We start from the raw sequence: 16,215 nt of genomic DNA, 5'->3' as shown, positions 1-16,215 counted from the left end.
AAGAACCAGAACCAACTTGTAATGACAACTAGATCTCATGTCTTTCCAGGATAAAATGTGGCAAAGAATTAAGACAGATGTTAATAGTAACAATAATGACAACATTTACTGCTCTGTGCTAGCATTGTTCTAAACTCCTTTAATAAGATTATTATCTCATGTATTCTTTGCATTAATACTATAAAGGAATTATTGTTACTACTACTATGTAGCTGAGGAAACTGAAACTTGAATAGGTTAAGTAATTTATCCAAGGTCACCATCAGAATCAGGAGTCAACCCCAGTTTGGCTGTAGAGCCCAAAATTTTATCTACAGTAACCTTGCTCACAGAAAGGAAGAACAAAATAAAATAGGTAGATAAGTACAGGATATACAATATACAAGTACCACTACTAATATTATTTTTAACCAAATTAGTAGATAATATTTGACAAGTAACTTACCTCTCTGGGCCTCATTTTCCTCATCGTTAAACGAATGGGTTGTCCTATTTTTCATTCACTACACATCTTTTTTTTTTTTTTTTTTTTTGAGATGGACTCTTGCTCTGTCGCCCAGGCTGGAGTGCAGTGGGGCGATCTCGGCTCACTGCAACCTCCACCTCCCAAGTTCAAGCGATTCCCTTGCCTCAGCCTCCCAAGTAGCTGGGACTACAGGCATGAGCCACTGCACCTGGCCTACTACACATCTTCTATGGTGAGATCCCATGTTATGTAACAGGCACGTAAGGTAATCAGACACCTGTGACCACAAGGAATTCAGTATAGGGAGGCATACCAGGTAAATAAATAAGAACAGTAGCGTGCTATGTGTAGTAGTGGTATGTACCTGGTATTGAATTTGCACAGATGAGACCGATTTAACTTTGAGTAAGGTTTTAAAGACAAAATCAGTTTGCCAGGGGGAGGGTGAATATGTCAAAGAAATGGAAGACACAGAGCAGCAAAGCACTCAAAACGTAGAACAGCACTACTGGGACATAGGGCCTGTTGGGGGGCATGGCTGGAAGCAAGGATGAAGAGGATGGTAAAAGGCCTGTCCACAAAGCTAGGAAACTCAAACTTTTACCCTATGGACAATGAGGAACAATTCAAGACTTTTTGAGCAGAAAATGAATGGTCATCTTTTTTTTTTTTTTTTTTTTTTGAGACTGAGTTTTGCTCTTGTCACCTAGGCAGGAGTGCAGTGGCGTAATCTCGGCTCACTGCAATCTCCACCTCCTAGGTGCAAGTGATTCTCCTGCCTCAGCCTCCCCAGCAGCTGGGATTACAGGCACCTGCCACCATGCCCGGCTAATTTTTGTATTGTTAGTAGAGACGGGGTTTCACTATGTTGGCCGGGCTGGTCTCAAACTCCTGACCTCAGGTGATCCACCCGGCTCGGCCTCCCAAAGTGCTGGGATTACAGGCGAGAGCCACTGCACCTGTCCGGTCATCACATTTTGATGTAGCTTCTTTAAAAAAAAAAAAAAAAAAAAGAGGGTTATAATTACATTTTTAGAAATACCAATTTTGTGACAGAGTAAAGAATTTAGGGCCAGGCACAGTGACTCACGCCTGTAATCCCAACACTTTGGGAGGCCAAGGCGGGTGGATCACTTGAGGTCAGGAGTTCAAGACCAGCCTGGCCAACACGGTAAAACCCCATCTCTACTAAAAATACAAAAGTTAGCCGGGCGTGGTGGTGCACACCTGTAGTCCGAGCTACTCAGTCGCTGAGGCACGAGAATTGCTTGAACCTGGGAGGGAGGCAGAACAGTGAGTCGAGTTGGTGCTACTGCACTCCAGCCTAGGGGACAGACTGAGACTGCCTCTAACCAAAAAAAAAAAAGAAGAGAGAAAAAAGAAAAATTTAAGCTGTGCACAGTGGCTCATGCCTGTAATCCCAGCACCTTGGGAGTCCCAGGTAGGTGGACTGCTCAAGCCCAGGAGTTTGAGAGCAGCCTGGGCAACATGGGGAGACTCTGTCTCTACAAAAAAAAATTTTATTTAGCCAGGCATGGTAGTGCACACCTGTAGTCCCAGTTACTCGGGAGGCTGAGACAGGAGGATCACTTGGGCCCAGGAATTTGAAGTTACAGCAAACCATGATCACACCACTGCAGTCCAGCCTGGGCAACACAGTGAGAACCTGTCTCAAAAAACATAAAATAGCTCCCTTCCTCCCTTTCTTTCTTTCTGACGGTCTCCCTCTGTTGCCCAGGCTGGAGTGCAGCGGCATGATCTCGGCTCACTGCAGCCTCCCTGCCTCGGGCTCCCGTGATTCTCCTGCCTCGGCCTGCCGGATACCTGGGATTGCAGGCGCACACCACCACGCCTGGCTGGTTTTTGTATTTTTGGTGGAGACGGGGTTTCGCCGTGTTGGCCAGGCTGCTCTCCAACTCCTGACCTCGAGTGATCTGCCCGCCTCGGCCTCCCAAAGTGCTGGGATTACAGATGGAGTCTCGCTCACTCAATGCTCAATGTTGCCCAGGCTGGAGTGCAGTGGCGTGATCTCGGCTCGCTACAACGTCCACCTCCCAGCCGCCTGCCTTGGCCTCCCAAAGTGCTAAGATTACAGCCTCTACCCGGCCGCCACCCCGTCTAGGAGGTGAGGAGCATCTCTGCCTGGCCGCCCATCGTCTGGGATGTGAGGAGCGCCTCTTTCTGGCCGCCCCGTCTGGGAAATGAGGAGCGCCTCTGCCCGGCCGCCGCTCCATCTAGGAAGTGAGGGGCGCCTCTGCCCGGCCGCCCCGTCTGGGAAGTGAGGGGCGCCTCTGCCCGGCCGCCCCATCTGGGAAGTGAAGAGCGCCTCTGCTTGGCCACTGTGCAACCTTCCAAGTGTGAAGTGACAGCCTTCGTTGTAGAATGAATGAAGACACTGGCACTGATTATATAACACCTTGGCACTATCTCGTCGTTGATGGTGGAGGTATTGGAATTATAGAAGAAAGCAAACACAGAAATTTGACTAAAGGCGATTTTGTGACTTCTTTCTATTGGCCCTGGCAAACCAAGGTTATTCTGGATGCAAATAGCCTTGAAAAGATGATATATATATATCTGAATTTTTTTTCCCCATATAATTCTTACTTTGTGCATTTGATATTCAGTTGTGTTTGTAATCACGGAAAAATAAAAGCATATATTTTCTTTAAAAAAAAATAAAATAAAATAGGCTGGGTGCAGTGGCTCACGCCTGTAATTGAAGCACTTTGGGAGGCTGAGGCAAGCAGATTACCTGAGGTCAGGAGTTTGAGATCAGGAGTTCGAGGCCAGCCTGGCCAACACCGTGAAACCCATCTTTACTAAAAATACAAAAAGTTGGCAAGGCATGGTGGCAGGCCCCTGTAATCCCAGCGGGAGGCTGAGGCAGGAGAAATGCTTGAACTTGGGAGGCAGAGGTTGCAGTGGGCTAAGATCGTGCCATTGCACTCCAGCCTGGGCAACTCTTAAGAGCAAAACTCCATCTCAAAAAAATAAAAAAATTACAAAATGAAAGTAGCAGCATTCATTGAGATAGGAAGAAAATCAGGAGAATATGATGACTCAGCTGCCCAGAGAAAAGTGCAGGACACCAAGGGAACAATTGGTAACATGGTTCAAGAGTTTATGATACAGGGCTGGGAACTCTGGGGAATGACAGTAGAAGAGGTAAAATAAACCAAGGAAAATCAATCAAGGAGTGTTCAGAGTATCCAATATAGGACCTTAAGAAGCACAAAATATGGCCGGGCACCGTGGCTCACACCTGTAATCCCAGCACTTTGGGAGGCCAAGGCGGGCGGATCACAAGGTCAGGAGATGGAGACATCCTGGTTAATATGGTGAAACCCTGTCTCTACTAAAAATATTTTAAAAATTAGCCGGGCGTGGTGGGGGGTGCCTGTAGTCCCAGCTACTCGGGAGGCTGAGGCAGGAGAATGGCGTGAATCCAGGAGGCGGAGCTGGCAGTGAGCTGAGATCGCGCCACTGCACTCTAGCCTGGGCGACAGAGCAAGACTCCATCTCAAAAAAAAAAAAAGGAAGGAGCACAAAATACTTAAGGTGCAGATAGAAAAACAGGAGGAAATTGTGGAAGAGTAATCCAGGATACAAGAAAAAAAACAAAACAGAAAACTAGGCCGGGCGCGGTGGCTCACGCCTGTAATCCCAGAACTTTGGGAGGCCGAGGTGGGCGGATCACAAGGTCAGGAGATCGAGACCAACCTGGCTAACACGGTGAAACCCCGTCTACTAAAAATACAAAAAATTAACTGGGCGTGGTGGCGGGTGTCTGTAGTCCCAGCTGCTGGGAGGCTGAGGCAGGAGAATGGTGTGAACCCGGGAGGCAGAGCTTGCAGTGAGCCAAGACTGCGCCACTGCACTCCAGCCTGGGCGATAGAGCGAGACTCCGTTTCAAAAAAAAAAAAAACACAGAAAACTATTCTAAACCAGAAAGGTGAAGGAGAGTAATGACCACTAAAAGTCAAACCAACAAGAAACTCTGATAATTTTTTTTTTTTTTTTTTTAGACAGTTTCACTCTTGTTGCCCAGGCTGGAGTGCATGGTGCAATCTTGGCTCACCGCAACCTCCACCTCCCAGCTTCAGGTGATTCTCCTGACTCAGCCTCCCGAGTAGCTGGGACTACAGGTGCCCGCCACCACACACGGCTAATTTTGTATTTTTAGTAGAGACGGGGCTTCTCCATGCTGGTCAGGCTGGTCTCAAACTCCCGAACTCAGGTGATTCGCCTGCCTCAGCCTCCCAAAGTGTTGGGATTACGATTTTTTTTTTTTTTTTTTTGAGACGGAGTCTTGCTCTGTCGCCCAGGCTGGAGTGCAGTGGCGCATTCTCAGCTAACTGCAAGCTCCGCCTCCCAGGTTCATGCCATTCTCCTGCCTCAGCCTCCCAAGCAGCTGGGACTACAGGCGTCTGCCACCACACCCGGCTAATTTTTTGTATTTTTAGTAGAGACGGGGTTTCACCGTGTTAGCCAGGATGGTCTCAATCTCCTGACCTTATGATCCGCCCGACTCGGCCTCCCAAAGTGCTGGGATTACAGGCTTGAGCCATGGCACCCAGCTTTTTTTTTTTTTTTTTTTTTTTTAAGAGACAGAGTCTCACTCTTGCCCAGGATGCAGTACAATGGCACCATCACAGCTCGCTATAGCCTCGAACTCCTGGTTCCAAGCAGTCCTCCCACCTAGGCCTTCCAAAGTGCTGGGATTATAGGCATGAGCCACCGTGCCCAGCCACTCCTGATAATTTAATGGATCTAGACAATGATCATCCATCTGTGGCCACCACAATCACAAAAACAAACCAACCTCATCAACTCCCTGAAAAAAGCACATAGCACCACACCAAGAGTTTAAAAAACAAAAAACAAAAAACAAAACCCAACATGAACTTGATCAAGCATCTACCTTCAACGTTCAAGTGACAGGATATACAGGGATCAGAGGAACACACCAAAATCATAGCACTTATATGACAAAATTCCTATTGTGGAAAATTTACACAACAAATGATCAGTTTTATAACCTGGGATTACAGGTGTGAGTCACCACGTCCGGCTGTAATTTTTGCATTTTTAGTAGAGACAGGGTTTCACCATGTTGGCCAGGCTGGTCTCAAACTCCTGACCTCAAGTGATCTATCTGCCTGCCTCGGCCTCCCAAAGTGCTGGGATTACAGACGTGAGGCACCGTGCCTGGCCCATAATCAATTTTAGAACCTCAAACTTTCCATCACCTCACAAAGAAACCTTATGCCCTCTAGATTTTACTTTCCTTTTCCCACATCCCTCCAGCTCTAAGCAACCACCTTCCATCTCTACAGATTTGCCTATTCTGAACATTTAATATAAATTAAATCATCCAATATGTGGCCTTGTGTGCTGAACTTTTTTCATCTAGCATTTTTTTTTTTTTTTTTTTGAGACAGAGTCTCACTCTGTCGCCCAGGCTGGAGTGCAGTGGCGCGATCTCGGCTCACCGCAAGCTCCGCCTCCTGGGTTCACGCCATTCTCCTGCCTCAGCCTCCCGAGTAGCTGGGACTATAGGCGCCCGCCACTGCGCCTGGCTAATTTTTTTGTATTTTTAGTAGAGATGGGGTTTCACAGTGGTCTCGATCTCCTGACCTCGTGATCTGCCCGCCTCGGCCTCCCAAAGTGCTGGGATTACAGGTGTAAGACACCGCGCCTGGCCTCATATAGCATGTTTTTAAGGCTCACATTGTGCAACATGTGTATCTGTACTTGTTCCTTTTTATAGTCGCATATTCTACTGTATGGACATACCACATTGTATTTATCTGTTTTTTGGTTGATGGACATTTGTGTTGTTTTCACTTTTGGGCTATTACATATAATATGCTACCATAAAGATATGTGTACAAATTTTATTTTAAAACTTAAAAAAATTTATTCTAAACTTTCTCTGCTCCATATGAATCTGCAGGAATGTGTAAGAGTTTCTATGTGGACATAAGTTTTCATTTCTCTGAGTGAAATTGCTGGATCAAATGGTAACTCATTATCTTTTTGAGGAACTGCCAGACTATTGTTTGTGGCTCTACTATTTTACATTCCCACCAGCAGTGTCCAAGAGTTCTAATTTCTCCACGTTCTCACCAAGACTCATCTGACATTTTGATTATAGCCATCCTAGTGGACGTGAAATAGTATCTGTTGTGCTTTTAATTTGCATTTCCCGAATGACTAATAGTGTTGAGCAACTTTTGATGTGCTTATTGGCCATTTATGTCTTTTTTTTTTTTTTTGAGACAGAGTCTCTATTGCCCAGGCTGGAGTGTGGTGGCGCAATCTCGGCTCACCACAACCTCCACCTCCTGGGTTCAAGTGATTCTCCTGCCTCAGCCTTTATGCTACCATAAAGATATGTGTAAAAATTTTAGTTTGCATTATTCTAGAAACTTGTCCCTTTCATGAAAGTTATCGAATTTATTGGCATACACTTGTGCATAGTATTCCTTTCTAATCCATTTCATTTCTGTAAGGTCAGTAGTTGGGCTCCCTCTTTCATTTCTTTTGCATTTTATTTATTTTTGATACATAACTGTACATATTTGGGGGTATAGTGTGATATTTCTATATGCGTATATATATTGTGTGATCATCAAATCAAAGTATTTAGTATATCCATGACCTTATACATTATCATTTCTTTGTGGTGGGAACATTCAAAATCCTCTCCTATCTATTTTGAAATATATAATACATTATTGTTAATCATAGAAACCCTACTGTGTAATAGGCCACCAGAATTTATTCCTATCTAACTCTAACTTTGTACTTGTTGACTAACCTCTCCCTATTTCCCCTTTCTTCCTCTTCTCCCCAGCCTCTGGTAACTACTATTCTATTCTTTTCTTCTATAAGATCAACTTCTTTAGATTTCATGAGTGAGATCATATGGTATTTATCTTTCTGTGCCTGGCTTATTTCACTTAACATAATGTCCTTCAGGTTCATCTATGCTGCCACACATGACAGGATTTTATTCTTTTTTATGGCTGAATAGTATTCTATTGTGTGCATATTCCACATTTTCTTTATACATTCCTCCATTGATAGACACTTAGATTGATTCCATATCTTGGCTATTATGAAGAGTGCTGCAGTATATTTTTTTATACATTCGTGACAAATCCTTTTCTTACCTTTTGATATTTCTATGCTACAAAGTTTGCGAGTTTTTTCAAATTGTTGCAAATCTCCAAAAAAAAAAAAAAACTGCAGTATATTTACTGAAAAGGATTTGTGTATGGGTGGATCTGTACAGTTCAAAGTTGTGTTTTTCTCGGGAGGCTGAGGTGAGAAAACTGCTTGAGCTGAGGAGGTCAAGGCAGCAGTGAGCTATGATAGCACCATTGCACTCCAGCCTGGCCAACAGAGCAAGACCCCATCTCAAAACAAAAACAAAAACATTATCAAGCAGAGTAAACAAAACAAAACTAAAAAAGCAGTAGCACACAAAAATGACCAAGTGGCATTTGTCCAAAGGATACAAGGTTGGTTAAACGTCCAAAAAGCAATTAATGTAATATACAATATACAGGCCAGGCACAGTGGCTCATGCATGTAATCCTAGCACTTTGGGAAGCCATTGCATTACAGCCTGGGCAACAAGAACGAAACTCTGTCTCAGAAAAAAAAAAAAAAAAAAAAAAAAAGAAGCCAGGCATAGTGGCTCACACCTGTAATCCCAGCACTTTGGGAGGCCGAAGCCAGCAGATCACAAGGTCAGGAGTTCGAGACCAGCCTGGCCAACATAATGAAACGCTGTCTCTGCTAAAAATACAAAAATTAGCCGGGCGCGGTGGCTCACGCCTGTAATCCCAGCACTTTGGGAGGCCGAGGCGGGCGGATCACGAGGTCAGAAGATCGAGACCATCCTGGCTAACACGGTGAAACCCCGTCTCTACTAAAAATACAAAAAATTAGCCGGGCGTGGTGGCGGGTGCCTGTAGTCCCAGCTACGCAGGAGGCTGAGGCAGGAGAATGGCGTGAACCCCGGGGGGCGGAGCCTGCAGTGAGCCGAGATCGCGCCACTGCACTCCAGCCTGGGTGAAAGAGCGAGACTCCGTCTCAAAAAAAAAAAAAAAAAAAAAAAATACAAAAATTAGCTGGGCCTGGTGGCAAGCGCCTGTAGTTCCAGCTACTGGGGAGGCTGAGGCAGGAGAATCACTTGAACCCAGGAGGCCGAGGTTGTGGTGAGCCGAGATTGCGCCACCACACTCCAGCCTGGGCAATAGAGACTCTGTCTCAAAAAAACAAAACAAAAAAGACACAAATGGCCAACAAGCACATGAAAAGTTGCTCAACACCATAAGTCATTAGGGAATTGCAAATTAAAAGCACAACAGATACTATTTCACGTCCACTAGGATGGCTATAATCAAAATGTCAGATGAGTCTTGGTGAGAACGTGGAGAAATTAGAACTCTTGGACACTGCTGGTGGGAATGTAAAATAGTAGAGCCACAAACAATAGTCTGGCAGTTCCTCAAAAAGATAATGAGTTACCATTTGATCCAGCAATTTCACTCAGAGAAATGAAAACTTATGCCCACATAGAAACTCTTACACGTTCCTGCAGATTCATATGGAGCAGAGAAAGTTTAGAATAAATTTTTCTAAGTTTAAAAATGAAATTTCTACATATATCTTTATGGTAGCATATTATACATAATAGCCCAAAAGTGAAAACAACACAAATGTCCATCAACCGAAAAACAGATAAATACAATGTGGTACGTCCATACAGTAGAATATGCGACTATAAAAAGGAACGAGTACGGATATACATGTTGCACAACGTGAGCCTTAAACATGCTAAATGAAAAAAGTTCGGCACACAAAGCCAAATATTGGATGATTTAATTTATATTAAACGTTCAGAATAGGCAAATCCATAGAGATGGAAAGTAGACTCGTGGTTGCTTAGGGCTGGAGGGATGTGGGAAAAGGGAAGTAAAATCTAACGGGCACAAGGTTTCTTTCTGAGGTGATGGAAAGTTTGAGGTTCTAAAATTGATTATGGGCCAGGTACGGTGCCTCACGTCTGTAATCCCGGCACTTTGGGAGGCCGAGGCAGGCAGATCTCTTGAGGTCAGGAGTTTGAGACCAGCCTGGCCAACATGGTGAAACCCCATCTCTACTAAAAATACAAAAATTACAGCCGGACATGGTGGCTCACATCTGTAATCCCAGGTTATAAATAAATAAATAATAAAATGCCCTTTTTTTCCTTTTTTTTTTAGTGGAGTTCTTTAAGCCCAGCTACAATGGGAGGTAAGACTCATAACCATAATGAAAAGAATGGTAAACAAGACTACAGCAAGAGCATTTTGAAAAAGCGAGAGAGCAGGCTGGGCACAGTGGCTCACTCCTGTAATCCCAGCACTTTGGGAGGCCAAGGCAGGCGGATCACCTGAAGTCAGGAGTTCAAGACCAGCCTAACCAATGTGGTAAAACCCCATCTCTACTAAAAACACAAAAATCAGCCAGGCGTGGTGGGCGCCTGTAATCCCAGCTACTCGGGAGGCTGAGGCAGGAGAATCGCTTAAACCCAGGAGGCGGAGGTTGCAGTGAGCAAAGATTGTGCTACTACACTCCAGCCTTGGCGACAAGAGCGAAACTCCGTCTCAAAAAAAAAAAGAAAGCTAGAGAGCAGATGGATGAGTGATAATTTAGTAAGTGAAGAGTGGAAAACGAAGTCAATAGCAGGGCTATCCCAGAAGACAATTTCCATCATGGAATCCCAGAAAGAGTGAGTCTCAACTTCCAGACAAATGAAATGGAAATACTTTGTGAGAATCACAATAGAAATTGTGTGTGAAAGTGCTTTTCAAATAGTAAAGTACTGCAAGAGCTGACTTTAGAGAAGGCTTATCACTACCTTGCCAAGTCATCACCCTGAGAAATCGATCAGCTACTTCCTGAGGGAAATTCCAATGCTCCGGAAGGCACAGTGTTCCATCAGGTCTTTCAGAACACAATTTCTCCAGGTTAGCAATCAGGACATTCAGGCAGATGTTGACCAAAGTGTAGGGAGATGCCTCTTCCTAGCAAACAAAACCCCAAACAAACTTTGTTAGAATACATCTGCAAAAATTCAACATGAAACTGGTCATGCCATATATATTCCACTTGATGAGGGTATCTGAAGATACATCTGTCATACTCTAATGATTTATATGTAATGAAACCATCTCATTCCCACTGTTAACTGAATGGAAAATTTAACCTGTTGTCCTTTCTGTTGTACAGCTGTCCCTCAAAATCTGCAGGAGATTGGTTCCAGAACTCTCTGACCAGTATCCACAGATGCTCAAGTCTCCTTATATAAAATGGGGTAATGTTTGCATATAACCTATGCAGACATTCTCATATACTACAAATCATTTCTAAATTACTTATAAACACTAATACAGTATAAATCCTTTATACTGTATTGTTTACAGAATGACAAGAAAAAAGTCTGTACATGTTCAGTACGGATGCAGGTATTTTTCCCCAAATATTTTCCATCCAAAGTTGGCTGAATTCACATATACTGAACCCATAGTCAGAGAGAACATATTGTATCTTGAAAAACATTAAGTTCTTTTTTTCTTTTTTTTGAAACAGGGTCTCACTGTCGCCTAGGCTGGAGTGCAGTGGCACAATCACAGCAACTTTGACTTCCCCAGTCAGGTGATCCTTCCACCTCAGCCTCCTGAGTAACTGGGACTACAAGCCCCTGCCACCACGCCCAGCTAATTTTTTGTACGTTTATTTATTATAGAGTCCCACTTTGTTGTCCAAGCTAGTCTCGAAACTCGTGGTATCAAGAGATCCTCCCACTTCAGCTTCCCCAAGTGCTGGATTACAGGCATAAGCCACCACACCCAGCCCCAATATTAAGTTCTCTTAATCCTTTACTTATCACCTGTTCTGTGCTAGCCACTGAAAATACAGAGATGGGTAAGATACGGTTCTAGTCCCTTTAAAGCTAAAGTTTAGTGAAGAATACAAACAAGAAATCTGACAATTTCAATGCAACATTTGGGACACTCCAAGCAGAGATCACATGGTCATTCACTCAAAAAAGATGTATTCATTAATTATCATGTGTCTATTCTCAAAACTGTTCACAGTCTCAAACAGTGATACAGTCAAGGTCCTATGAAAGTGTAAGAAACTGACAGTAAGGTGAGGCTATAAAGGCATGTACAGATAGTTCCTGACTCATGATTTTTGGAATTACAATGGTATAAAGTAGAAACCATACTTCGAATTTTGAGTTTTGATCTCTTCCCGGGCTAGTGACATAATATGATACTCTTTCAGTGCTGGTCAGCAGAGTGAGCTGCAGCTCCCAGTCAGCCACACGATCACAAGGGTGAACAACCAATACGTGATATCTTCTTGAACCCTATGCCTGCTAAACCATCAACAAGTGTCAATGGGCTCCAATGCTTAGAAGAGCAACTGGTGACCCTGTTGATGTAGCTTCTCCATCATCCAGCAATTAACTTTTAGTTCAATGCTTCAAACATTCTTCAGGCCCAGTGTGCTTTCAGCTGTGTATGTTAACAGTGAGTACCCATATGACCACTGTTTTTCACTGTCAGTATCAATAAAGTCCATGAGATATTCAACACTATAATGAAATGGGCTTTGTGTTAAGATGATTTTGCTCAACTGTAGGCTAATGTAAGAGTTCTGAGCACATTTAAGGTAGGCCAGACTAACCTATATTTGATAGTTTAGGTGTATTAAATGCATTTGGGACTTAGAATATTTTAAATTTACAAGGGTTTTATTGGGACATAACCCTATCGTAAGGCAAAAAATGCCTTTCTCCTCTACAAAATAGAAAGGCTGGCCAAGCGTGGTAGCTGTTAATTCCTGCATTTTGGGAGGCCGAGGTGGGTGGATCACTTGAGGTTATGAGTTTGAGACCAGCCTGGCCAACATAGCAAAACCCTGTTCTAAAAATAAAAAATTAGCCAGGCATGGTGGCACATGCCTATCTATAGTCCCAGCTACTCAGGAGCCTTGAGGCAGGAGAATCCCTTGAACCCAGAAGGCAGAGAGTGCAGTGAGCCAAGATAGCATCTCTGCACTCCAGCATGGGTGACAGACTCCATCTCAAAAAAAAAAAAAAAAAAAGTTGCTCTAAAATTAACTGTCGGGCCAGGTGCAGAGGCTCACTCCTGTAATCACACCACTTTGGGAAGATGAGGTGGGTGGATCATCTGAGGTCAGGAGTTCGAGACCAGCCTGGCCAACATGGTGAAACCCCATCTTCACCAAAAATACAAAAATTGGCCAGGCATGGTGGCTCACGCCTGTAATCCCAGGACTTTGGGAGGCTGAAGTGGGTGGATCATGAGGTCAGGAGTTCGAGACCAGCCTGGCCAACACAGTGAAACCCCGTCTCTAATAAAAATACGAAAAATTAGCCGAGGGTGGTGGCAGGCGCCTGTAATCCTAGCTATTCGGAAGGCAGAGGCAGGAGAATCACTTGAACCCGGGAGGCGGAGGTTGCAGCAAGCCAAGGTTGTGCCACTGCACACTAGCCCGGGTGACAGTGCGAGACTCCATCACAAAAAAAAAAAAAAAAAATTAGGCAGGCATGGTGGCAGGTGCCTGTAATCCCAGCTACTCAGGAGGCTGAGGCAGCAGAATCACTTGAACGAGGGAGGTGGAGGTTGCAGTGAGCTGAGATTATACCACTGCACTCCAACCTGGGCAACAGAGTGAGACTAGATCTCAAAAAATAAAAAATAAATAAGATAAAATTAATTAATTAATTAAAATAAATAATAAAATAAACTGTGGGCCGGGCATCGTGGCTCACACCTGTAATTCCAACATTTTGGGAGGCAGAGGCAGGCTGATCACTTGAGGTTAGGAGCTCAAGACCAACCTGGCCAACATGTTGAAACCCCGTCCCTACTAAAAATATAAAAATTAGCCAGGTGTAGTAGCTCGTGCCTGTAATACCAGCTACTCGGGAGGCTGAGGCAGGAGAAACACTTGTACCTGGGAGGCAGAGGTTGTAGTGAGCCCAGATCGCGCCACTACACTCCAGCCTGGGTGACAGAGTGAGACCCTGTCTCAAAAATAATAATAATAAATTGGCTGTGGTAATGGTTACACATATATGCACACATATATGAAAAGTCTCCTGGTTGGGCACAGTGGCTTACACCTGTAATCCCAGCATGAAAGGCCAAGGCAGGTAGATCATGTGAGCTGAGGAGTTCAAGACTAGATGTGGAAACATGGCAAGACCCCGTCTCCACAAAAAATACGAAAAAATTAGCCAGATGTGGTAGGGTGTGCCTGAGTCCCAGCTACCTGGGGGGCTGAGGCAGGAGAATTGCTTGAGCCCAGGAGGTCAAGACTGCAGTGAGGCAATGAGCCATGATTGCGCCACTCCACTCCAGCCTGGATGACAAAATGAGACCCTGTCTCAAAAAAAAAAAAATTTAAAGTCTCTGAATTGCAAAATATATATAGACACTCAAAGTAGCATCCATAAAGTTTAGCTTACAATAAAATATCAGACATGAGAAGCAGGAAAAAAAAGTCAATAGAAACAAATCCCAAAATAACTGAAATAACCTAACTGACATGAATTTAAAATGGCTATTATAATTCACGGGTTTAAAACAGAACATAACACAATAAAAGAACAAATACGGAATCAACAGAAAAACAGAAGATATGAAAAAGACCAAAAGAAAACGTCTAGAGTTGAAAAAAATACACCAGGCCAGACGTAGTGGTTCACGCCTGTAATCCCAGAGCTTTTGGAGGCCGAGGTGGGCAGATCACAAGGTCAGGAGATCGAGACCATCCTGGCCAACATGGTGAAACCCCATCTCTACTAAAAATACAAAAATTAGAAGTTGGGCGTGGTGGCTCACGCCTGTAATCCCAACACTTTGGGAGGCTGAGGCAGGCGAATCACAAGGTCAGGAGTTCGAGACCAGCCTGGCCAACATGGTGAAATCCCGTCTCTATTAAAAACACACAAAATTAGCCGGGTATAGTGGCGGGCACCTGTAATCTCAGCTACTCGGGAGGCTGAGGCAGGAGAATAGCTTGAACCTGGGATACGGAGGTTGCAGTGAGCTGAGACCACTCCACTGCACGCCAGCCTGGGCAACAGAACGAGACTCTGTCTCAAAAAAAAAAAAAAACAAACAAAAATTAGCTGGGGCCGGGCGCGATGGCTCACACCTGTAATCCCAGCACTTTGGGAGGCAGAGGCGGGCGGATCACAAGGTCAGGAGATCGAGACCATCTTGGCTAACATGGTGAAACCCCGTCTCTACTAAAAATACAAAAAATTAGCTGGGCGTGGTGGCAGGCGGCTGTAATCTCAGCTACTCCGGAGGCTGAGGCAGGAGAATCGCTTGAACCCAGGAGGCGGAGGTTGCAGTAAGCCGAGATTGTGCCACTGCACTCCAGCCTGGCGACAGAGCAAGACTATGTCTCAAAAGAAAAAAACAGCAGATAGGATTATCAGCAGATCAGAACTACAAAATAAGAGATAACTAAAGATGAAGTCAGGACAATAGAAATGACTCAAACTGAAACAGAAAAAGGTTGGGAAAAAAGTTGAAAACCATGGTGCCCCAATTAAGGCACTTCTTAACCAATCTTAAGCAGCCTGTTAGAAATGTATAATTGAGGCTGGGCACGGTGGCTCACGCCTGTAATCCCAGCACTTTGGGAGGCTGAGGTGGGCAGATCACAAGGTCAGGAGATCGAGACCATCCTGGCAAATATGGTGAAACCCTATCTCTACTAAAAATACAAAAATCAGCTGGGCGTGGTGGCATGTGCCTGTAATCCCAATCCCAGCTACTCAGGAGGCTGAGGCAGGAGAATCTCTTGAACCAGGGAATCGGAGGTTGCAGTGAGGTGAGATCACGCCACTGCACTCCAGCTGGGCAACAGAGCAAGATTCGGTCTCAAAAAAAAAAAAAAAAAAAGAAGAAACTCCAAAAGAGAGAATTGGGAAAGAATATTTTAACAAAAAATACTTAATAAGGACAATGTCCTATACTTGGAACCTATAAAATTGCTTTGTGGTTTAATATCTATTGAAATATAGTTAATTAATTCACTGGGTACAAAGAATAGTAAAATAAATTTGATGTCTCCATTTTTTTTTTTTTACTTTTAATTTTATTTTTATTTTTGAGACAGAGTCTAGCTCTGTTGCCCAGGCTGCAGTGCAGTGGCATGATCTTGGCTCACTGCAACCTCCACTTCTCGAGTTGAAGCCATTCTCGTGCCTCAGCCTCCCAAGTAGGTGGGACTACAGGCATTTACCATCACTTCTGGCTAATTTTTGTATATTTAGTAGAGATTCTCCAGGCTGGTCTTGAACTCCTGGCCTCAGGTGATCCGCCCACCTCAGCCTCCCAAAGTGTGGGAGAAACCCCCTCTCTACTAAAAATACAAAGTGTGGGAGGCTGAGGTGGGAGGACTGATTGAGACCAGAGCTCAAGACCGGCCTGGGCAACAAAGCAAGACCCAGTCCATCTTTATTTTATGTCATTTTATTTTTTTAAGTTCAAATCAGATGCAAGATATAAACCCACTGATTTCGGAAGTAAAATAGACTCAAAGCAGAATAAACAAAAAAAGCACAATTTGGGAAACTTCTAAAAACCAACAATGAGAAAAAGCTTATGATGGAGGAGTGGACACAGAAG

At 44.1% G+C, this 16,215-nt stretch overlaps 1 protein-coding gene across 4 annotated transcripts in view; it reads right to left on the bottom strand.

Annotated features, from left to right (window-relative positions):
- ZYG11A (zyg-11 family member A, cell cycle regulator) overlaps window positions 1-16,215 on the bottom strand; it is a 61,139-nt gene that overhangs the window by 39,149 nt on the left and 5,775 nt on the right. For all 4 annotated transcript variants that reach the window (XM_032136577.2, XM_058430896.1, XM_058430898.1 and 1 more), the window contains exon 2: window positions 10,389-10,554. In XM_032136577.2, coding sequence (XP_031992468.1) covers window positions 10,389-10,554 — 166 coding nt within the window. The remainder of the gene's footprint in view (window positions 1-10,388; window positions 10,555-16,215) is intronic.

Source organism: Hylobates moloch, unplaced genomic scaffold (assembly GCF_009828535.3).
Source record: "Hylobates moloch isolate HMO894 unplaced genomic scaffold, HMol_V3 SCAFFOLD_18, whole genome shotgun sequence".
Lineage (NCBI taxonomy): Eukaryota > Metazoa > Chordata > Mammalia > Primates > Hylobatidae > Hylobates > Hylobates moloch.
The sequence above is the reverse complement of the archived record's forward strand: the minus strand, read 5'-3'. Positions and strand labels throughout refer to the sequence as shown.